At 50.6% G+C, this 24,463-nt stretch overlaps 1 protein-coding gene across 2 annotated transcripts; it reads right to left on the bottom strand.

Annotated features, from left to right (window-relative positions):
• Positions 1-1,059: 1,059 nt before the first annotated feature.
• KLHL12 (kelch like family member 12) lies at positions 1,060-24,460 on the bottom strand. Of its 2 annotated transcripts, none has more exons than XM_061381762.1 (12): positions 24,322-24,460; positions 22,350-22,583; positions 18,787-18,940; positions 17,531-17,748; positions 13,194-13,343; positions 12,167-12,281; positions 5,544-5,650; positions 4,576-4,771; positions 3,996-4,154; positions 3,590-3,688; positions 2,772-2,958; positions 1,060-2,364 (listed from the first exon to the last, which is right to left on the bottom strand). In XM_061381762.1, the coding sequence occupies exons 2-12, from the start codon at positions 22,542-22,544 to the stop codon at positions 2,238-2,240; spliced, it is 1,707 nt and encodes a 568-aa protein (XP_061237746.1). In that variant the 5' UTR covers positions 22,545-22,583; positions 24,322-24,460; the 3' UTR covers positions 1,060-2,237. The 2 variants fall into 2 exon arrangements, with proteins under 2 accessions (XP_061237746.1, XP_061237745.1); XM_061381761.1 differs by lacking the exon at positions 24,322-24,460 and adding an exon at positions 22,864-23,089.
• Positions 24,461-24,463: the final 3 nt, after the last annotated feature.

The raw sequence follows: 24,463 nt of genomic DNA, 5'->3' as shown, positions 1-24,463 counted from the left end.
ACTGCTCTGGGTCGTTCCAGTTTCGCATTCTCCCCGGTTAGTCTTAAGACGTCTAGCTTACTGGCTGTAGTGTGGCGGGCGCGGTCTTCCCGAGGTGGCAAGGGAAGCGGAATAGAAAGGGGAGCCAAGTCATGTGAGGAATGTCTCGTCTACCCAACCACCCTGGTAGGCATGTTTTTCTTCTTCTCTTTGTCCTTCATTAAGTCAACCTTTGCTAAGCAATTATAGAATATACTACAATATTCTACAATTATAGAATATGAGCATACTATGATGATAGGCAGTCTGTACTGGAGAACACAGTCTGAACAGGAAGCCAGACACAAACCCAAGGACATTTGATAAAGACAATCCACGGAACAAAGTAAATTGGAAGCACCAGTTAGGAGTAATTCTATCTGGGGAGTCAGAGAAAGCTTTACCTAGATGACACTCTTCTCAGAACTATTTGGGAAATTGGTCTGAAACTCAAAAGTCAGCAGTGAAGATAGCCTGGGGCCATCGGCTCTTGGTCCCCACTCTTCTGCCTCCCCTCTTCCTCCCTGAGAGAATGAGTCACAAGTGTCACAACTTGGTTTAATCAGCAGCACAATCCATCTGCTAGGGAAAGGCTGGCAGGCCTCTTTCCTGAACCTCTTTGGCTCCCCCTTGCCTCTGCTCTGGAAATATCAGGGTTTTTGCAGTTTTGCGAGCCTTCTGCATAGCTATTTGTGTCACGTGGCACAAAACCCAAGGAAATGGGAAAAGGACTGGGGCAACTAAAACCCTAAAATTCAAGCGGGTAAAAAACTACCCCAAGATTGCCTCCGCTTTGTTCCCTGTGGTTTCCAAGTCATGTCCAAGTGTGAGGGGAGGCCATGAATATGCCATTCAGATAACCTCGTGCTGATGAGTCTCCGGAGACCTCTGAGCTGTCTAACAGAGACACAGCAGAGTTAGTGGCAAACACACAAGGGAACGGGTCGAAGAGACAAGACCTACAGCAGGTCCCTATGCCTTGTCCCCCAAAATGTCTGGAAGATGGTGCTGGTTTGCCACAAACACAGGCATTTGAGACCATTGTTTGTTTGTTTTTTAATATTTTCTTAAAAAAATACAAACAAAATGAACTTTAGGTCAATACAACTCAGGGAAAGAGGAAAAAAAGGAATTTCAGAACAAAGGGAAAGTGCATCCTTGTTTAGGTGACCATGTTGTCCCCACACTCCCAATTCTCCGAGCAGGAAGGTCACTGCACAGCACAGGGGAGCCTTGGAAGGAGTTCAGAAGGACAGGCGGACTGAAACTAGCAAATGGATTTCGGTTGTCATTGATTATTCCGTCCTGGGATGAGCAAGATCCAGGCTAAAGGGAGGGAAGGGGTGTTCTAATAAGAAAAGACAACATGTACAAAACACAGCAGTAAAAACGACCCCTTAGCACAAGTGTGCCCTCACAAGAACGAGGGGAGTCATCCGGCGGCTGCCATCCCCGCTCCTCCCCTCCCCCTAAACAGTATGGGCGGCAACAGCGGAGAAAGCAGTCCTTGATTCAGCAGAAAGCCTTCCTGGGATACAGGCGCGGCGGCAGGCAGGGCAATGGTGAAGTCACAGGAACTTCGGTCTGGGACACTTTTCCTGCACTGCTGCTCAGCTAACACGTGCTGGCTCTGCTGCTCTGTGTCTAGGGCCCCCTCAGCCTTCCACGTGTTGCAGGTTCCCTCACACCCCACTGCATCCAGCTCCCGTCCTGCACTGGACACCCAGTTCCCCAACTCCTGAGGCCCCCCAGGTTTTGACAGAGCTCTTTCCTCGTTTTCCTCCAGAGCTGAACTGTGTTGCCCCTGTTACCTGTAGACTAGGAAAGAGATTTATTCTTGGAAAAGCAAGAGAGTTGGTACCCTTCCAACCATCGAGGCTGGATACTGCCCACACCTTGGAGTTCATATTCACCTTAATTCTTCACAGCACACGAGGCACAACTTAAAGGTATATTCTCTGGAGCGCACACTAAGTTAAAGGTGAGGAACAAGTGCCCCCGCGGCCAGGAAGAGAGGAGTCTGGCCGATCATACCCACGCAGGGTGCGGCCTCCGCCCTCGAGTCTGCGGCTCACCCTCCTCGGGGACACCCCCAACGCCAGGGCGTGTCAAATAATCTTAATCAGAGCGGCGGCACTGAGCCTGTAATCCCCTCCCCACACTGAGACAGACATTCTGGAAAGGACCCTTGGTTCTCTGCAAACTGTCTCTTCGCCCAGTCACTTCTCTCGGAGAACACACACGCCGGCGTCGCAGCGCTGAGTTCCCATGGAGGTCACGACCTCCCAGCTGTCGATGATGGGGTCGTAGCACTCAATGCTGCTCAGCAGGGAGTTCCCGTCGTAGCTGAGGGAGAAGGGCGAGCAGTGAGGGAGAAAGGCGCACCTCCACCGGCCCCGCCCCCCGCCCCTCCCCGCAAAGCCCCGCCCCCCGCCCCTCCCCGCAAAGCCCCGCCCCCCGCCCCTCCCCGCAAAGCCCCGCCCACCGCCCCTCCCCGCAAAGCCCCGCCCACCGCCCCACAGGCCTCGCCCAGGACCTGTCTCAATAGGCTCCGCCCCGCCCTCTCCCCACAAGGTCCCACCCCACAAAGCCCCGGCCCACAGCCCCGCCCCACAAATGCCCCCGCCCAGGCCCCTCCCACATGGCCCCACATTAAGATTGCCATGGGGCCCTCTCTCTGCGGAACCAAACCCTGTCTCCACCGCACACGTGCATGAGATCACACGGCCCTGGATGCCAGATTTACCCCTCACCCTGCAATTGCATAAAGTCTCCCCCGAAGCACCGTGGCCCCGACGTAGCACCGCGGGGTGGTCATGCTCGTGACTGTTGTCCAGGAGTCGGTGCGAATGTTGTAGGCTTCCACAGATGAAAGGTGGGCTGTACCATCGAATCCCCCCACCACATAAATATGGTCATTCAGCAGGGCTACCCCTGCACCTGGGGAGGAAAGGGCACAGCAGATGAAGGCTGCTGAGCTGAGGATCTGAATCCTAGAAACAAAACCCTGACTGACGGCTGGGTGAGCCCCGGAGTGGCCGAGGGCCAGACAGCCTGGAGGATCTAGTCCAGCACAGCCACCCACCTGCAACCCTCTTTGCCTGGCCGTCATCTTGCTTTCACTAACTCGGAGCCCAACCCTTGTCATGAGAAAAGGAGTGAAAAAAGAGGAAAAGAGAGGAGAGGGGTTGTGATGGGTCTGGAGCATCTGGTACCCGGAGGCTGGGCTCTCTGTTCCTCTACCCCAGCCTGAGGGCTCAGGAAGACCCCCTTGACTCCTGCACGTGCACACTCCCTCAGGCAGCCCGTGTCACTGCACAGAGCTGGGCTGGAGGCTAGGATGCAGGGAGGGACTCAGGCGCAAAAAGATAAGGCAAGGAGGCTTTGCTCTCACACTAACCCAGTGAGAGTCTGGGCTGTGTCTCATGCCGCTGTATTTAGGGGACACAGGCACTGAGGAGAATGGCCCTGACCCACACTTCCTAGGTCGCCAGTAAGACAGGCCTGCAGCCCCCTGCCCAGGCAACGCCTGACAGCTCCGCCTCCTGCCCCGGGACCTGCCTGGTCTTACCAGAGCGCTTGGTGGCCATTGGTGTGACATTAGCCCAGTGTCCTGTATGGGGGTCATACTTCTCAACTGAGTTTAAGATATTCAAGCCGTCATATCCTCCTGAAAGACAGAACGGGAACCATTCCAGAAAGAATGGTCAGTGCTGATGTTCACTCCCGGCCTGCCTTTCTCAAGGGCCTCACTGATGCTCTTAGTTTCAGCTCTCCCTCAAGGGCTCCAGAGAGAAATCTGACAGTACCGTCTTCTGCTCTCACGGAAAGGAGAATCCCAGTGAGTGAAAACTATATTGGGACAGACCAGGCTTTTAGGGGGAGGAAGTCTATGAGCCAATTCTGGTGAAAGGGACCCCACGCCGAGGCCGCTGCCCTCAGTCGCCCCGCCCCCGCCCTGCCCAGACCCCGCACACCTAGACAGTAGATGACCCCGCTGGCCACCACGAGGCCGGCGCCTTCCCTGGCCGTCTGCATGTCGCCCAGCATGCTCCACTGGTCAATGTTCGGGTCATAGCGCTCCATACTGGTGTGGCGCCTGCTTCCATCAAAGCCCCCAGAGACATAGATCATATCTGCTCAGGATGAAGGAGTAACAGGCCGTTAGAGACTGAGAGGTTTCTAACGACTCCTCTACAAATCTCCCACAACTCTTCCAAATGCCTGGAGCCAAAAACAACTTTTTTTTTAAGGGATAAATCAATTAAGTCTTTCTTAAAGAGGACAGCACAGTTAAGACACGTGAGAACAGAGTAAGATGGAATCTTCAGAAACACTCCCTAGATGGGAATTTGCAAAATTACCACTGGTGCCAGCTGCCTCTCAGCGCGCCGGGACCTGAGTTACCAGCCCCAACGCCACCACTGAGACGCCTGGGAGTGTCTGAAAGCAGAAAGGCGTGACTGACCCCGCCAGCAGCCTCCGCACTTCACAGAGAGGTGTGAACCCCGACCCAGCCACCCCGAAATGCACACGTTGCCCTGTGCACCAGCCTACCTCCCAGGGTGGTGGCTCCAGCCAGGCCGCGCCGGACATTCATCGGCGCCACTGAATACCAGACCCCATCCTCGTCTGCCGTGTAGTCCAGACACTCCACGGAGCTGAGGCGGGAGCGGCCGTCGTAGCCGCCGATCACGTAGATCCGGTCGTGGAGGGACACCGAGGCCACGTAGCGTCTCTTCCGGGTGATGCTCTAGGGTCGGGGGAGAAGAGGCGCCTTTGCCACTTCAGCCAGGCAGGTCTCAGGCCCCATCTTTGTGGTCCTTCCTGGGTTTCCCTCCGCACCTTGCTGCTTCACCTGCGGCCGTGAAGCCCTCTGAGCAGCGGTTTATCTGCTGCCTGCCCACTGGACGAAAGCCTCTTGCTCACTGATGCTCTTACCGATGAGTGCCTTCTGTACGTCTATCTCTAAGGCTTCCAGAGGATCTACCGTCCTTCCCTTATCCAGTATCCGATTCCTTCCCGCTCCATAAGCACTGCGCTAAAGACCAACATCCTTCCGTGAAGCAGGAAGAGACTAGTGCACTGCTCCCTAAGAGCAAGGACCCAACGACCTGGAAGGTCATGAGAAATGACCAAAAGACCCCCACGTCTCTCAGTTACTGCACTGAAGCAGAAACCCCGAAGGAGACACAGACCCTGGGTCCCACAGACACCAGCTCAGTCCAGCACAGTTGAGCACCGTGCTCAGGTTAACAGGGCAGGGGCAGGCACCCTGCGACCCGCTCGGGCGGCCCGGGGAAGGCGTGGGAATGGCGGCGGGCCAGCCAAAGGTAACTGCACACAGGGCTGAAGGTACTCCTGAAGCTGAGTCAGTCAACAACCGACTACTATAACTGCCTGTTGTCAGGACGTGCTGCTGTGACCAGGCCTCTCCACTCTGAGGACTGGGCTAGTTACCACCCGGAGTCAGGGACTGCGGACATTTAAGCTCTTTCCCTGGGCCTGGTTCCATCACAACTTACTGGCAAAAAGCTCCACTCCTGCGTCTTGGGGTCGTACTTCTCCACCACATCGATGGGAGACTGCTGGCTTCCGAAGCCGCCGACCACCAGAAGCACTTCGTTGGCTCCTGAGGACAAGCGAGGAGAGAGGCCGTTTTCCCGCGCTGCCGGCTGACTGCCCACAAGGACGGGGCAGTGCAGACAGCACTAGGGCGCCTTGCCCCGCGCGGCCAGGAGGAGCCGTCCGAGACGGGAGGCCTCCACAGAGCTGCCCAGCAGCAAACTGCTGCTTCCTGAGAACCCGAATCTCTGCGACGTGAGTTTCCATTAAAGCCCAGAAGGCATGCTTGAACACGCCGCACATGCTCAGTCGCCTCGGGTTCTTCGTGACCCCGTGACTGCGGCCCGTGAGGCTCCTCTGTGCATGGGAGAAGCCTGAGCACACCCTACGCCTCATCAACCCATCTATACGGTTCCAGCTGAGCCCACAACAGGCTCTAAGGGTAGGCTGGAGGAGCTCCCTGCCTCTCTCACCCTGTAAAATTCAAAACAGGAATTCTTTGTGATGGCAAAGAATGTTCTCCTAACCTTGGCTCCCAAAATTTGAGAGATGTGGCTTAGGAACCAAATAATAAATTTAAAAATCTTTTCCATGACCTTAATTTTTCCAAATTAGCCAACTCCATGACCACATGTCCTGTTAATTCATCAAAACTGCCAGGTAACCGACCATAAGGCTAGACTTTTAAAGGGAGTCTTTTTCTCTACTATCTTACCAAATGAGGCATTTTGATAGCTTCTGTGTCTTCCCCTTTCCCCTAGGGACTTCTCTGGATAATATTCCAATATTATTTCTTTTGAGAAAACTCCCTGTGTAGCTGCTCTACTGTAGAGAAGTTAGCTGGGGCATTTAGCTGACCTGGACTGGAAAGACCAAGCGGAGTACCTTTAAACTGACAGGAAACACAGACAAGCCCCCAGGGAAGTCACGGCTGCCACGACCGGCAGGGGAACGACACAAACCGCTCAGCAGGAAGAGTGCCACCATCGCCTGTGGAGAGCCTGTGCCACAAAACTGAAGCTCAATCTTAAATTTTATCAAGACTGATCAAGTCTAGTTTAACCACCAGTTTACAGGAGACACGGGGAACAGAAAACGTGTTAAATAAGACTGCTGGGATGTAGCCAATAAAATCTAGATCATGGGAAATTCAACAAATAAACTGCAAAGGAAAACCAAAGCAGGAGTGAAAAGCCTGTGGATTTTATAGAGACTAGAGAGAGCTATGAACCCAGTGCAACATGTGAGCCTTGTCTGGATCCTGACTGGAGCAGCTGAAGTGTTCAAAAACAAAGAAAAGTAAATTACGGGAAAACTGCGGAAATGTGAACGTGTACTTAAATCTCACGAAGGTAAACAATCGGTTGTATGTTTCATCTTTCAGAGACACACACAAAAGCATAATATAATATGGATGGAATTTTATCCTGTCTGGGATTTGCTTCAGAATACATAGGCTACAGGTCAGTAACTGTTGAAACTGGGTGACAGGTATGGGGGAATTCTTTGATTATTCTGCTTTTGTATATGTTTTCTGTTTTCCTTAATAACCCACACAAAAGCCACGGATTTTAACCTCCTCTTATGAGAGGGCACCTCTCTGTGTACTTGCCAAGTAAAGTAGGTAGGCCCTACTCCAAGGTGAGCAGTCACTTCCTTTTCGCAAACAAAGCATTTGAACACAGGGTCCTTTCGCAAGACACTGATTTTATGTTTAAGCTCCTCCAACTGGGGGGCCAGGGTTTTCCTTGGCAGTGCTTTCTCCCATTTACGCCCTTCTCCCCCCAGCAATTCTCTCCCTCTGACGTGCGCATGGGTGGGGAGGCCATGATGACCCCGGAGGGGCAGCTGAGCGAAAACACCCACAGCTGAGGGGTTTCCTATGCTTCACACAGCAAAGCAAACTCCACCACACGGTAAAGCAAACTCCACTGAGTCAAGCTGTGATGTGCACACCCAGAGGACCAGCTGACTGGCAGGAAGGCTTTTGGTGCAGGCTCCGGCTGGCCCCGGCTCACAGAGGACAGGGTGAGCGTGGGGTCGCTCGGCAGCTCAGGACTCTGAGCACCCGGGCGCCAAGACCACCAGCCCCCGAGCCTCTCTGCCCATTACCGTCCCTGAAAGAGCCTCCGTGCTGGAAGCCTGTCTGCCAAGTGAGTGAACTGATTCACTTCCCACTGCAGCTGGAGTTCATGTCAGTGCCAACAGAACTTTTGATAAGGGTAAGAAGGCCAGTGTTTTAACACTGAAAACGTAATTTTAGGCAATACTGATGTCTGTTTAGCCTGTGTAGCTTTTTCTATCACAAAGATGATTTCCTTTTAAAAAGTTTAAAAAGCAAGAGCAGGTATGTCTGTCGCCCTTACTTGCATATGACCCGCCCTTTGGTTAAAAAGATTAAAAAGTTTTACGTCTTGTGATTATAAAACATGTAATATATAAAGCACATTTTCACTGTTAAAAAGCTTGAAAATAAAAGCATTATGAAAAAACTTTATCTGTAATTCCACAAAGACCCCAAAACATAAGACTGTCTCCTTCCAGTTCTGTTTCTGAATGTCTACACAGCAGAAGTGGGACACATCACAGCACAGCCTGTTTCCATTTCATTTTCTCAAGATATTAACAAAAGCCTTTATGATTTAATATTTTAGGCATTTCAGGAGCTGCTAATTGGATTATAAATAATCACATAGAATCCTGTGATAAACGTCCATGAATATGAGACATTTCCCCGTTTCTTTAACATGGAAATGAGAGCACTGCCTCGTGAAGAACGTGAACCTTAAAGAATCTTTTGATCTATAAGACAGGTGAGACAAACTACATTCCCACCAACACTTAAAGGTGCCAATCCATTCTACTTTCTGTAGCACTGCATATTTTCTCTGATACTTCGATAGGCAAGAAATTGTATTTATTGTATTATTTATCACTAATAAGACTTTATTAGCAGTTAGGCTGAACTTCTCCCCTTATATTTAACAGCCCTCCCTGGCTGTGAACCATACACTCAAGTCTCTAGTGTTTTTGTCTTATGTGCTTTTTTTTTTTTTTTAGTTCTTTACAAAGTACTTTAACCCTTTGCTGTGGCTGTAGTGAATTTATTTTCCTAGCTGACCATTACAATGTGGTACATGATTTTTATTTGGTCAAAAACACTGGCCTTTTCAATTTCTTCTATTGCACTGTGCCTGGAAGTCTTCCTCCCTCAGAACAATTCCCAAGGGTCTCACTGTCTTTGGACCCTGAACTGGGACCATTATTCCAGCAGTCTGCCTACTGTGAAGGAGAACTGGGCAAACGGCTGAGCAGAAGGAAGCCTGTTAGTTCTCTGCCAACCAATGGGGGCCTGTCAAGCTGGACTTCCACGTTTACGAGGAGGAAAACGTGTCTAAGACACATGACGAGAACTGTGTGTGCAGGCACACTGCTGACACCGAGGCCTCCCAGCAGTGCCTGGTCACCGCTGTTTTTGGGGGAACGCCCATGCCCTGGGGTGCGTTGCTGGAGGGAAGAGCAGACAGGCGGCAGGAACGCCAAGGACGCGTTCGGGACCTGCATTTCCACCTGCACAGGAAAGGAGCCAGTGACAAGGCAGGAGCTGCAATTGGCATTACATCTCTGGTGAGAGTAAGAGGTAAGGGTAGTAAGGAAAACAGAACCCCACGTGTAGGATGGGGCATGCTGCGCTCACTCCTGTGCATTTCACTGCCCTGTGCTGTGTGCAGAAGGGCCATCGTCCTGGTAACTGGCTCAGCAGCCTCCCGAAGGGGCCGGCAGAGCACAGGACGGCTGGCACGGTTCATGCTAAGGTGGAAACACAGAGATGCTAAATTAAGAACCCAGCTGGGAATATTTTCATTATTTCCTTCCTAGAACTTCTGAAAAAAGGACCTCAGCACCATGCGGGCGTGCAGAATCACATTCTTACCCCTCCAGGGCAGGACAACAAGCAAGTTCTTTAAGCCACAGAGGTTTTCTGCTGCCTGTTCAAACAAGGTCAGGAACTGACCTCTAAACCACCTCTGGGCTGGTTCACACGGAGTGTCACTGTAGCGCCACTTAACGAGCAATTATGAACTGGCTGGGGCGCTTTTGGCTCTACAAAAAGGAAACATATCTTCTGTATTGGAAAGAACTCTAGTGACTGACTTAACTCCTCTGACGTGCAGCTGGTGGTAATCCAGAGGCGCTGAAGGACTTGTCCGGGTTCAGACAGTGAGTTACTAGAGTAAGTGACGGAGCTGGGAGCAGGAACCAAATCAAGGAGAATGTCCTGTCTCCGAGCGCCAGGTTCCTGGCACCACCTCACTGGCTCAGCTGGTATTTAGAGAATACTTATTTGTTATTTTCTGTGTAACCACAAGCGTATGGTAATAACACAGAGGCATGGAAACAAAGCCTTAGTAGTTAATATCCCCCTGCGCTCTCACTTTATTAAGAGGTTAGTGCTTATCCTGTATACACACCCTTTTCTGTGCTCAGGTAAACACACACGCCCGGAAGTCTTGCTGCTTCCTCTCCCCCTACTCAGTGTACACAATTAAGTCCGTGAATCCGACTCAACGCCTTTTAAGTTTCCTGACGTCACACAGTACAGCCGTGCTAGAATTCAACCAGCCCCTCCCCTTTACTTGGCGTGCAGGCTGTACTCACTTTCTTTCTCCATATCAGCAATTTGCGGTAAACATTCTCATGTCTGTGTCTGGACTCTTACGTGCTTACGTCTATACTGTACACTGCTTCACAGGACACTCCCGAGGTGGGACACAGGGTGTGCACCTCGTCCAGACCTCCGGGTGAAGCACCTTTCGGGCGCCCAGCATTCCCTCTCACAGGGTGCTCTGGGCGCTGCCTGTTTGCTCCTGTGCCCCGTTCTACAAGGTCACTGCTCCCCTGTTCTACGAGGTCACTGCTCCCCCGTTCTACGAGGTCACTGCTCCCCCGTTCTACGAGGTCACTGCTCCCCCGTTCTACGAGGTCACTGCTCCCCCGTTCTACAAGGTCACTGCTCTTTTTCTTGTTGCCACGCAGGGTTCTTTTTAGAGTAGAAATACTAACCTTTTGTCGTATGTATCGAGTGTATTTTCTCCCAGTCCACCAGTCCATGTCTTTGCCTTTTGCCATCAATTAAAAAAAACAAAAAAAACAAACCTGATGCAGTCAAGTAACCATGAAGGGCTCTAAGTTTTCCTATTTTAGTTAAAAGGGGACAGAGGGAAGGGAGGCTGCTGTCTCATGGATACAGAGCGTTAGTTCTGCAAGATGAAAACGGTTCTGGACGTGGGAGCTGTATGACCGTATTTAACACTGAAATGTATCCAAGATGGAAAGACGGTGAATTTTACGTTGTGTGTATTTATCAAAATAGAAAAAAAGGCCACCCAGAATACAGATATTTTCCTATAATTTCTTCTAATATTCTCATGATTTTTCACTCAGTCCTTCAATCTTTTTCAAAAATTTTCTTTTTATATTTTTTCCATGTTTCTCATGCTGATTATAAATCTCTGTATACAACATGAGACACAAGCCACATTTTGTCATCTCCCAGGGATCAACAGAACGGCATCCCTTTAAAAACAAAACAACAAAAAGCAGCATCTCTGCGTGGTGGAATCACAGATGACTCGTTTACTTTTTTGCTTCTCTTTGTTTCTAAAATTTCTATAGACCTATTAATTCTGCCATTAGAATGAGATAAATCACTCTACTTATATCTATGAATGAAAGGCTTAATTATCAATTAACACCCAGCACGCATGAGGCCACAGTCAGATAAGAGTAAAAACAGGAAATAATAACAACAAAACACCACCTCATGTACACAGAGTAATTTATAAGCTGCCAAACGCTTAGGCTCCTGGGACAGCGAGCGGGAATCAAGGGCACACGTGAGCACAGACCGCGCACCAGGTGGAGCACCAGGCATCTTCCACGCACGGTCTCATCTGGCCTCGTTTCAGAGGCCGAGGCGTCAGCTCAGGCCAGTGGAGGCCAGCCAGCGGCTGCCGGGACCTGAGCCCAGGCCTGTCCACTGAGGTGACAGCCTCCGGAGGCGGCACGCACTCCCTTTCACAGCAACCTGCAAGGCTGGAGCTGTGAGGACCCTTGTTTCACAGATGCGGCGATGGACCCAGAGGGGTTAAGTTTCCTGCCAAAGTTCACAGCCCCGGTGAGTGGTAATCGCGGGTGAGCACCGCCGTCTGGCTCAGCTCCGGGCCCTCGCCCGCTGCACAGCACCGCCTCCGACCTCCCGGACCCCTGCCTCACCCACAAGGCTTCCTCCTCGCCTCCTCTCCACCCAGAGGAGGGAGGCGCAGGGCCGCAGATGGTTCACTGACTGCACAGCATCTGAGAGAGCTCTAACCCACACGCCCCCAATACGCTGAAATACAGCTGGGACTTACACTGCCTAACACTTGACATTTGTAAAGTGCTTTCCCCCCGTATCTCCTCTTACCCTCCCAACAGCCACATGAACTAGAAGGGACGATGCCCTTGGTTTCTAGGAACTCAAGGTCAGGGTGGCAGAGGGCCTTGCTCCAGATGGCACAGCGAACACGAGACGCCAGCTTACCCAGCCGCGCCCGCGTCCGGGGCCCCTGCATCTGAGTGCGCAGCTCAGGTCTCAGGTGAAACTTCTTGGCTTCGTCAACGAGGTCCCTGCACTGCAAGCTGCAGCGGATGAAAGGCTGCAACAGCGGGAGGAGAGTGAGCGCGGGGGCCTCAGCAGGGCTGCCGGCAGGGCTGAGGCCGTGGGCTTCCGGAAATGAGTTTAAAAAGGTTTGTTTTGAATAGACGTCACATGGTTCAAAGGTAGGTGAGGGTACGTGAATGGACCATAGGAAGAAGTTACACAAACGAGACCGAGTTTGAGAGATGACACTAAGCAGCTGGCAAGCCCCCTGATGCCAACGACTGGAGAGGCGTGTCTGTGATGAACTTTCAGAGACGGGCTGGGCCAGCCTCACCCACGCTTTACAGATTGGTGGTCTCCAGGGTGGTCCCGGTGGCTCCTGGAGAAAGTCAGGAAACGCCCCACAGGGAACTGAGGCTGAAGAAATGCTTGTAAACAAACACGACAGGAGCCAAGCTGATGTGAAACATCACACTGCTTTCAAGCTGACCTTTCCAGAGTCAAAAATAGAGAGACTTGACAAGGGAAGTGTCTTTTCCAAAGCAATTTGAAACAAATTTTTTTTTTTTTTTGCTCTTTTTTGCCTTGCATTTTTTAAAATTTATTTTTAATTGAAAGATAACTGCTTTACATGAATCAGTCATAGGTTTACCTATGTCCCCTCTCATGGAACAAATTTTTTTTGGAATAATTTTTTAAATGGAGAAAGGGACAAAACATCATCCAGTACTGCTATGCAAAATAATGAGGGGCTTGCAAAACAAAAGGACAACAAAGAGCAAAATTAAATGAAGCCACAGATTCTCGTTTCTGCTGGGAGCCCGACTTGCCCGGTGACCGCCTGCAGACCCTGCACTGTGCACGTCCCGGGCAGACCGGGACAGGCTCCGGGGGTGCTTTGCCTCTAGGGGAACCAGTTCTGGGTGCAGGACGTGAAGCTGCAGAGACGCCCGTCCTGGCGACTCACCTCAGTGTCTATGACGTCTGTGATGTAGCGGGGGGTCAGCAGGGGCATCCGGACATACTGCAGCAGGTCCGGCAAGGACCCCTCCCGCTCCTTCTTGGCGTGCTTCACCCAGCTGATCACAGCCTCGAAGACCGGCTCTTCAGAATCCACCTGCAGGCGCGGGACACGTTGTGGGGGAGCTCTGGAGCCATCTTCCGTTCCCCTCCCCCCAGTCACTCCCATCTCCCAGAAAGAGCCAGGCTCTTGGGGAAACAATCGTTTCAGACACAACTTGCTAAGATCATGAGAAGAGTTATAGTCAGATTGGGTGAAAAACACCTAAGAGAGAGGGTACTTAATAGACCATCAGTCACAAATCAGCTTTTAATTCAGAATTTTCTCCATTCCTAAATTTTTTCCGGTCATTTCTGAAACTTTAGTAGGCAAAAGGGGAAGCTGCTGCTCTATTCAAAGCTGGCTCTCAGGACACATTTATTCACAGTGCTGTTTAAGGACGTCCAGCCTTGCTCCCCAACTCCTCAGCCAGGCCTGCGAGCAGGAACTTCCCTTCAAACAACGCAAGGAACGCGGAGTCTGCAAAGCATCATCAATGAGCACCTGAGCGACCACGCTGCACAGTGCCGTGCGATCTGAGACGATACATAGAATTAATCTTTTGGGGGACTGAGGTCTGAGCCACATGTGACAGGCGGGATATGAAACCTTGTCCCTGGACAAGCACTCGGTACAGTGAGCACCGGGACTCACAAGACCGACACCCGAGGACCAGGCCCCGGAATCTGCCTGTCCTGAGGTCCTCTCAGAGTGTGACAGTGCCCAGAGAGAGGAGCCGTTCTGGGGACTTCTCCCAAGAACTGAAAGGACAGAAAATGCTTCCGAACGTTCATTCATTTGATGGATTTACCTAACACCTACTAAGTGCCAAGAACTGTTCTGGAGGGACAAATCAGACACGAACCTTCCTCTTAAAGTGGGGAGATAACTTAAGTCAGAAAAACAAACAATCCCACTTTGTTATTATGTATCAAACGGGAAAAGTCCAGGGGCTGGAGACAGACTGACTTGAACTTGAGATTTCTTTACGCAGACTGGCGGGACAGGGAAGGCCTTCCTGTAGGAGCCGTAGGTTTCCACCTGGCGGAGGGGCAGCAGTTAGCCTTGGCAGATAGGAAGCGCCTGCAGAAGCCCTACAACCACACTGTCCAAAACCGCAGGCACGAGCCCTGCGTGCTCTGGCGTCTACATCAATTCACGCGGAGCTAAAACGAAACATCCCGCTTCAGGAATCCCCTGGCGGTCCAGTGGTTGGGACGGCGCTTCAGCGGCCGGGAGCTGGTTCGATCCCTGGTCTGGGAACTGGGATCCTGCAAGCCACGCGGTGCAGCTAGGGAAAACAAACTCAGCTTCTCAGTCCCACGGGCCGCACTTTACAAGTGCTCAAGGCCGCCAGTGCTTGGGGTCAGTGAACTGGCCAGCACGGACACAGGGCCTTCCCATTTTCACAGAACATTCTACTGGACAGCCTGGGAAACGACAGAGCCTGGTGTGGCGGGATGAGCGAGGGAGGCGACGGAAAAGGTCAAGCTGGAGAAGCAAACCCTGACCCAGAAGACTGGATTTTTCTCCAAACCGTGAAAAGGCGTCTAGCAGGTAAGTGACGGGACCACACTGATGTTTCATAAAGTTACTCTGACAACCACGGAGGATGGTTTAGAAGGGCTGCGTGCTGGGAGCCCAGACGGGGCTACCCTGGGCCCAACAGGCAGAAGGCGGCGAGGCGGAGACAATGGCAGAGCTGACAGGCTTCGCACACTGAGCGTACAGGGGCTCAGGCGAGCCCAGGCTGCCGAGGGACCAGGCGCAGGGGAGGGTGCAGAAGAGTGGCTGTGATTTTTTAAATGAACTTCGGCTTTGGCAAGGATGACGGGCTCAGAGTTCTGAACAGCTGAGTGCTGGACTCTGACACGTTCTAGGTTTCAATGAAATACATCCATTGAAAATGGGGTTTTTCCATCATAAGCAGAGATCCTTGACCTTAGTAAAGACGGAGTAAACAAGCATTGCAGAGAAACAGCTAAACCGAGAGAACCCCCAACATTACTGCTTCACTACAGAGAAAATTTCTCTGCAATAAGTTTTCACAGAGAATTCTTTTATGACATTAGAACAGCCCTACGTACTGAGTACAACTATTTTCGGCATTTTATGGGAGAGGAATCTGAAGATGAGTGGTTAGGAACACTTGCCCCACAGCCACTCCAGAGCGACTCTGAAGCCCGTGCTGCTTTACGCACGTGACACCCGCCCCGCTGCCTCAGGTGCTATTGTTTTACGTGGCGCAGAGGCGGCGTTAGTTAGCAACACGGTCAGACATCTGGCCTGTGCTTCTGGCTGGCACATGAAAGAGAAAAAAATGTCATTTGCTGAAAAAAGCAAAGGCCATTCTTGCCAGATACTTGAGGAAGATGGTACAGAAGAGTTAGTCCTGGCTTCTGAAGAGGCTAGCTCCCTGCCCTCCCCGCTCCAGCCAGCTTTATTCACAGTCTCCACTGCTCTCGAACGAAGGCTCCCTGATCCGGTCACGCAGAAACAAACTAGGGGCAGCCAGCTCCCTGCCCCGTGGTCGCCAGAACGGTCGGGAGGCGAGGGCGGCCGAGTCCTGCCCCTTGAGCCATGTGTGGGTGATGACTCATCTCGGAAACTGGAGATGGTTCTGAGAATTAATAACACTTTAAAATGCCAAGAATGGTACCGTGAGAATGGAAACCCCAGGGTACAAGGCTTTTGGTCCATCTTGTCCATAACCGGATCCCCAGCCCAGAACTGCTCTGGGCACACAGGAAGAACTCAATAAATACTTGATAAATGAGCCAGGAGTTGGTTACTTTGTGATTGTTCGCAGTGAAGCTTACGTCTGCGGGGCCCCTTCTACCACCAGTCTGGCGTCCCGTGCGAGGACCCAGCTCCCCCGAGCCCCACAGGTGAGCACAGGCGAGAACAGGTCACAGACACTCGGCCCCAAAGCCCTTGCAGGAGCAGCGTCCTAGGCAGACGTGAAGCACACGTGAACCGGGTCAGAAACAAGGGTGTGGACATGCCCCAGTCAAGCTCCCTCAGAAAAGTCACCCGGCAGAGGCGCCAACACAAAGCTGGGTGAACGCTGACAGGAGACATACTGAAGACTTGCTGTTACATGAAAATCCTAGTTTTAACAAAGTAAATCAGCTTACTGAATATGCGTACTAAATACATTACAGACTTTCTTTAAGTAACAAATTCCTTTTCTAGCATTTAGAGGATCAAACTTTCCTTCCAATATATTAATACCTCTTGTTTATACTGAGGTGCCATGAACTTCTGGGATCCAGTCATCTACAGTCATTTTTCATTGTTATCTGAGGACAGTGAGAGAGAGAGAGAGGAAGTCTCAGCTTCCCTAGAGGATCCTCCCTGAGGATCGCCGTCTCCTCAGCGGGGGAAGCAAAGCCCCCAGAAGGACTCCTCCCCGAGAACGAGGCTCTGCTGGGTGCTTCCAGAAGCTAACGGAAGAGCTGGGCTGCCAAGGTGGCTGCCGGCCTCAGCAACACGATGGCCCTGCTGCGCACACTCGGGGTCCCGTCTAGGTACACACCTACACCAGCCCCCAAGCTCCCCGCTGCGGGGTGGTGTCCCTGGACACGGGGCGCAGGCTGGTGGGACGCCACCGCCGCCCAACTCGGCCAGCAGAGCCCGCCACGCCCAGAGGTGCCGACCACTGCGTCCTGCTTGCGGTCTCCAGCCTTCTGTTTGGTCCTCCTGATCCACCTCCTCTACCATCTCATCTAGACCCAGAAGCTTCCTCTTCTTTCTTCTTCCTTACTCTGAACAGGCTCGTGATTCTCCCGACACTCTGTCAGCACTTGCGTCTTTTCGTTTGTCTCCACTACAGCACTGTGAATCCCCTGAAAACAAGACTGCGCCTTGCTCTCTCAGCTCCCCAGCACCCAGGGCGTGAGCGCTGCACGGGAGGCATTCTCAGTGCGAGTTTCAAAACGAGCTGAAGGGGTAACAAGAGACGTACCCTAAAAAATCTACTTAACTTCCCATTTCTGCTTATTCCATACTGTTTAATAGTGACTCTTAACCACTGGGACCACAGATTTCATTGAGGAAGAAGTGAACTCCCTCCCATAAACATGCAAATACATTTGGCATATAACTTCAGGGACACGTGCTCAAACCTTAGCGCTAATGTGGACACCTGACCAAAAGCCCTGCTATAGAAGCATAGTAGCTCCATCTTGCCTTTTGGTCTTTGGCCCAGTCCTGAAGAGAGCGGATGCCAAGCAGGTAGGTACCTGAATCTCATCGCACTTGATGAGCTTTTCCACCTCTCCTTGGCTGAGAAGAATGAACTCTTCATGCTGCACCACTTCAGGAAAATGCTTCTGGCTAAAAACCTCAGCTGCTTGCATCAGGTCAACACAGTTGTGAGTCTCAGCAAAGTCCCGGATGCCCAGGCAGTTGGAAGGGTCCAGCTGGCTTTCCAAGAACTCACAGCAGGCTTGCTTCACGCCTAGACAGACACAGACAGGGGTCCTGAGGACACTTGGTGGGGGACAGGCCTCAGTCCCTGGGTCACAACCTCTCCGAGTGGGATCAGAGGGACCCTGGCTCAATGCCTAAGAATCAGTTTAGAAATGTCATTCTTTGGGAATGCAAATCCTGTTTCTGTCTTACGTGCTCTGCAGCCTTCAGCAAGGCCTTTATAAATGTGTGCTGCAGCCTTAAAGCAAGTGCAGCAGAAGGAACTGTGTTTATGGACACCGCCACAGTTACAGACACGCCTGTAAAACTCCTGGGCGCCAATGGACACCGCCACAGTTACAGACACACCTGTAAAACTCCTGGGCGCCATGCTACAGAACCAACTGTCACTGAGCACAACGCACCTAATCCCTCCTCCACACAAGGACTTACTGAAAGACGCCAAAGAAGGACAGACAGGAGGGGCTGGTAACACTCTCCCATTTCTCTAACTGAAAAGCTCCGAGTGTAGCATTCATTCAGAGCTGGGCACTAATGCAAAGGCCTCGCACTCCTTCGGTCGTGTTCTAAAGGCTGAAGCTAACAGAAGCAGATCCGGAGGTCAGCGCAGGTCGGCACCTGAAGGGGCACCATCGCCAGTGCTGTGAAAACCTTCCACTTTCACTTCTGTGGGTCAACTTCAATGTTTAATAGATCATTTTTATGGTTCAGAAGGTTAAAGGGCCCCTGTGAGTGGTCCCCCAGCCACCTCACCCACCCAGGCACCTGCTGTAGCACCCCTTCATGGAGGCCATGACTTGTAACTGTGTCTCATGCCCCCCACAGGACGGCTGTGCACAAAGACGGAAGGAAAGGCCTCTACTAGCCCCTCCTGCATGTTTTTACAAACAGAAAGCACGTGCTCTCTTTACTAAAGAGCCAGAGACGAACACCTGGAGGCTCCTCTACACTGCGACAAAACCTCAGCTTCTCAGCCATGGGCATTAGCCCCGAGGCCCATGGTGCCCCCACTCCCACGACCTGGAACGCCGCGGGCCGCTGTGGGCACACGCCTCCACAGCCGTACCTTTCAGCTGGAGCAGGCAGGCTGCGGGCAGCAGCTCCTGGACATTCTCCACAGTCACGTGCACGGTCTCCGTGTACACAAAGTCCAGCAGGATTTCCATGGTCGAGGCGGTTAAACCCTGAATATCTACGTACGGTTTCCCCTTCTCTGAGAGCTGAAAGTGAAAAGGGCATGCGATCATGGCGGTTGCAATTACACGAGGTTAAGGCAGAGGCTCGCATCCAAGCACGTGAAGGGATCTAACAATATTAACTGCATACACGTCTTTAACAAAAAAAGGCCGTCTATTTTGATTTGTGCAAAGGAAATACAGCATATATTTGCAGCCTTTCAAATGGGGGAGCTATGTGCAACCCAAGAGCACACAGAGGTGACACCTTCTGAGAATATCAATTTTACTTGTGAATAATTTAATATGCTGCTCTCTTATTAAAACAAACGCAGACATGGAATACAACCAAAAGTTCCATGAGCATGCCACTAGCGTCCATGGGCTTTTCAGATGAAACATGAACTTCGCTGAGTTCCGGCTGCAGACCCTTCAGAATGAGCCAGCACCGCCCACCTGTCCTGAGACTGCACGCTGGCCACCTTGAGGGCGTTCCACTGTAGCACTGAAGACAGCTGGATTGTTTGATACTTCCTCCAATACTGGGTTGATTCTCTCTGGGGATTACTGAATTACTGGTAGTACATTCAGTCTAGACTATATCCTTGGGGCTATGAGTATAGTTGAGGCCAAATAAGCATAGAAAATGGTTTGTCTACGGTGGGAATCTTCAGCTTCACAGGACAGTAACTATCTGAAAACTGGTTACCTTATGAAAGTTTTACTAGATCTTAGTTTAGGAATTTCAACTACTTACAAAACTCCAGTGCACGTCCATTATAAACTAAACATCTTTATCAACTCTGATTCCTTCTCAGTCCAGAGTAATAATCAAAAAGCATTCTCTAACAAAGCCAAGAATAAGATAAATCCCCCAAACCAAAAAATGTCACCAATACATTATTTTGGAAAAACATTTTACTAACTGTAAGTATTTACGAACAGAAATATATAAGTACATTCATGTTAGGAGTTTCTTAGTCAGTAACCTATATTCCCATTAGCCAAATAGTTTAAATATGTAAATGAGTTTACTATCTAAGAACTTACAGCAACTGCAGTATTTCACATTAATACTCGCTTTACAATTTTGCAGAGTGCCTCTCACTTATTATTTCGTCTGATGGTCACAGCAGCCTGGTAAGGCTATTAGGTCTGATGTCACAGCCATTTAACACACAAAGGGTCTGAGCTTCAGAGAAACAGCACGACTTAACCTAGGTCTTCACTATTAATAACAAGCGACAGATTGAAGCCAGGCCTCCTGCCTCACCCTGTGCTATTTCAGTGGCACCGCATTTATGGAGAAATTTAGAGCTGGAAGAGAATGAAGACACCACCAAGTTTAATCATTCTGTTCTACAGACAACCTAGTGAGGTTAGATGGTCGTTAGGGTTCACACAGAATTTCTAAGAGAACCGAACCTAAAATCCAGGTCTCTGGACCCTTCTGTTTAAATCATTTAGTGTTAAAAACAAATTCAAGGGTATAGAGACCAGTCTGGAGATTCTTAAAAGACTAGAAATAAGAGTCCCACATGATTCAGAAACACTGCTCCTGAGCATATTTCCAGAAAAGACGAAACCTTTAATTTGAAAACACACATGCACTCCAGTGTTCACAGCAGCACTGCTTAGAATAGCCAAGACAGGAAGCAGCCTAAACGCCCATCAGCGGGTGAGTGAAGAAGACGCGGTATATGTGTGGGGGACACACACACACACACGGGGAACATTACTCAGTCATAAAGAGTCATAAAAATAATGCCATCTGCAGCAACATGGAAGGACCTAGAGGTTACCACACTTAATACTAACTTAGGTAAGTCAGACAGAGTGAGACAGATGAGGGACAAAGTGAAATTAAGAGGAACGAAATTCCAATTCCACAATAAATGAGTCCCAGGGATGAAACGCACAGGGTGGGGAGTCAGTCGGTAATACTGAAATAACTCTGAAGAGGGACAGACGGTAACTAGACTTGTGATCATCTTATGTTGTATCGGATTACCACGCTGTGACCTCAAACGCAGTACTGCAGGTCAATTACACTTCAGTTGAGAAAGACGCGAACCATTCACCATTCTCTTGCCTGATGTCAGTTTTTAAAGGAAGACTACAAAATCCTGGTGAGAAAAAAATGAAAAGGGAGTTCTTTTTCAGATGTGCAGAGAAAGAGTGAAGCCAGGACGCACACCGTGTGACGAGTCCTCCGTGTTTCCTGCTGGCAGCCGGGTGACACTGTCCTGGCCCAGTTGAACACCAGTGCTCTGGTGCTCACCGGCAGACACTGTGGGGGGCAGTACAGGACCGCATCTGCAAGGGCACCTCACACAGGGTCCACTGGGGCAAATGTCAGGCTTCCACATTCTCCCTGCCAGCCACGGGCTGAGCACCGGCTCAGCATCACATACGACTCTGGCTTTATGATGCAAACATCAAAGTTAGAATCAAGTTAAGTTTCTGGAGAAGGGAATGGCAAACCAAGTTAACTTAGGATTAAATCCTCTCTACCACTCACAAGCTGTAAGGCATTTCGTACCTGAGACCTTACTTCCTCACGTGTAGAGTGAGATGGTAGCAGCCGCCCCTGGGGTGAGTGGGACAGGCAATCGTCTAACACAGCATCTGGCCCCAGCCGGCGACTGTTGTCATCACGACATGATCACCATGACGAGGTATGTCAGGCTTACGTACAAGTACTGATAGATGACATAATCGAGACAATTTATTTAAAATAAAACATCAGACTTGCAGTCCTGGAAGCTGAGAGCGCTGTCCTCTGCTAGCTCTTCGCGTCCCTCGTGGCTCAGCAGCTCCTCCACACGCTGGGTGTCTTGCCAGGCAACCACTGCGGCAGCCTGTTTCCTAACACTGTGCGAGCACCACCTTTTTTCTTGCCAGGCCAGCCTGTCCCTAATTCCCTGGTTAAGGGCTTGTGCTCCCAAGTTGGCATCTTTCTGGCGATGTTTCGTGTGCCCACACAGCCAGGCATCAGTCCTCTGCCACCCACCTGTGGCTGCACTAACGCTCCCCTGGGAGAAGGAAGAAGACTGCTCTTCCTCTTTGCTTCCCTCCTCCCTCTTCCCCTGTACTCTTTAAAATGTTAAACTTTAGAAGAAAGAAAATAGGAAAACGAATAAAACACTGGTAAGGAAAACCCAGTAGCTGACACCTGTGTTTGCTACACGTTGGACGTTGCTCTAAGCACGTCACGTGTAAGTTTCTCAGGTAATTGTCACAATAACCACGAGAATGTGTCCTACTGCTATTCCTCATTCTGAAATGAGAAAACTAACATGCAAATGGCAGATAGTATCCACAGTCTGCCGCTGAACACCAGACTACAGAGATTCACAATTATATAGAACTTCCACTGTCTCATCAGTGAAATGAGATGCCTACAAGGTGACGTGTGTGGGCTCCACTTGTGAGGAGATGGTTCGCCACGTACCTCACTGGTGAACATGGCGCAGAAGTAATCACTGCAGGCAGCCAGCACGATCCGGTGGGCGGGGAAGTCCTTCTGCTCCACTCTCAGTGTCACATCACAGAGGGTGTTGCTCTTCCTGAGGGAGTTCATGGAGTTGAGGATGGATTTAGCATGAGTATTTGTCATTATGTCTTTGGGAGCCATAATGCCTCTCATCAAGCAATATGGAGAGAGAATGAAAGGGATCCTTGGATTCTGTAAGTACAAGAAACAAAACCAATGAGCATATATGAAAGCCTGGGGACACTAAACATATTCAGTTAGCTTTACAAATGAAGGCGGCGCCATCAGACTCAAACATCCACAAGCAGAGCACACTCCCTTCCTGGCATTACCAACACAAGCCAGCCACTAATCCCCCTGAGCAAATCTCATCTCTCCTCCCTCTGAATTCCCCTTGTCATGGAGTGCCCAAACCACCTGAAAGGATTGTCAACACTCTGCTGTAAGTAGAAAGAAACTATTCCTTTCTCACCTATCTTCACGAGGCTGCTCTCTCTCATGGTAAAAATCAGAAGATACAATTTCTTAAAGGCGTGATGTCACTATTTTTAATACCTAAAGGAAATTAAGTAGCTGAATATTTATAGAGGGTGGGGACCCAGTTTTATATATGTATTTTCTCTCCTAGCAAGTGTATAATAAATGTTCATTAACAGAATGCAAGAAAGGAACTGTGCCTTCAACGTAGAGCAAAAGGCCAGTATCAGTGACAATAAACTTTTTCTAAAGAAACACCCAATTATTTATGATGACTTCCAACTATATTTGGGTTTCTTCTTAAAATGAAACTTCAAACGAGGACCCAATGCATGCCTGCATGCTAAGTCACTCCAGTCATGTCCGACACTTTGTGACCTTATGGACTGTAGTCCACCATGATCCTCTGTCCATGGGGATTCTCCAGGCAAGAATACTGGAGTGGGATGCCATTATCCCTCTCCAGAGGATCCAACACCTACACTGAATAATGGACACCATGCAAGCTTAAGCTACTGAAGTTCTACAGAAAGGTCTCCCTACTCTAATTATTAAGAGTAATATTCATTCATCAATATTAACAAATTAATATTTGTAGTAATTCTTCTATACTACGAGAGAATTACTGGAATAGAAAACCTATCAAAACTCTACTACTAATTTTATGGCCACAGCCAGTCACTTGTAAAGTTCACTTGTACGCATGAATTAAATGAACTCAACAACAGGCTACACGTTAAAAAATTAATAGAAGTAATTTCTTGATTTTTGACAAGCTTCAGTTATTATTATTTTATTTTTGTTTATTTGCTTCAAGGACAATTTCTGGGAAATGAAATTGGAAGGTTACTAAGAGTCTGTCGTATGTGGAATCTGTAAGGATCCAAGAAAATTAAATCAAACTGTGCTTTTCAAAAATCCACAACTCACAACCATAGTTTTATACGAAAAGGGAAAACGAGACCCTAAATTCTCATCTACTCCTGTTTATAGGTAGCATACTATTCTTTAAGCGCTCCAATCACTCTACAGGATCCATTTTACAGAAAAAGAGGTGGCTCATGCAGGCATAAGATGATCTCCAGAAAGACTTTCCTTCCGTCAACTTCGTTTCAACTCTGGAGACTGAGAAAGGCCCGCACGGACGCCGCTATACGGTGAGGACCTTGGGGCGGCGGGTCGGAGCCGGCTCTGCCTGTCAGACAGACACGGCCCCAGCGTGCGGCTGCCCCCTCCCGGGGTCCCCGGCCGCGCTCCGCCCCAGGGCACCTGGTCCGGGGCCCCCTCGAGCTCCCCGCTGGAGGGGCCGCCTCCCGGCGGGCGACAACAGCGGCGCCCCGCTCCCCGACAGCCTGCAGACGGAGGTCGCGGCGCTCGACGCCGGGAGGCCCCCGCCCGCCCTGAGGGGACGACGGCGGGTGAGGGCGCCGGATGCCGCCCCCGGGCCACTCACCTGTGCTCCGGCCCGCCGAGCGGGCGCGGGGCGAGCGGACGGCCGGGGAGGTGCCCAAGCGCCGCCGCCCGGACCCGGAGGCTCCGGCGCCGCGCCCGCGGCCGCGCGCCGTGATGACGTCACGTCTGCGCGCGTCACGTGC

The sequence above is a fragment of the Bos javanicus genome, chromosome 16, assembly GCF_032452875.1.
Source record: "Bos javanicus breed banteng chromosome 16, ARS-OSU_banteng_1.0, whole genome shotgun sequence".
Lineage (NCBI taxonomy): Eukaryota > Metazoa > Chordata > Mammalia > Artiodactyla > Bovidae > Bos > Bos javanicus.
Note: the sequence above shows the minus strand (reverse complement) of the source record. Positions and strands in the feature narration are given on the sequence as shown.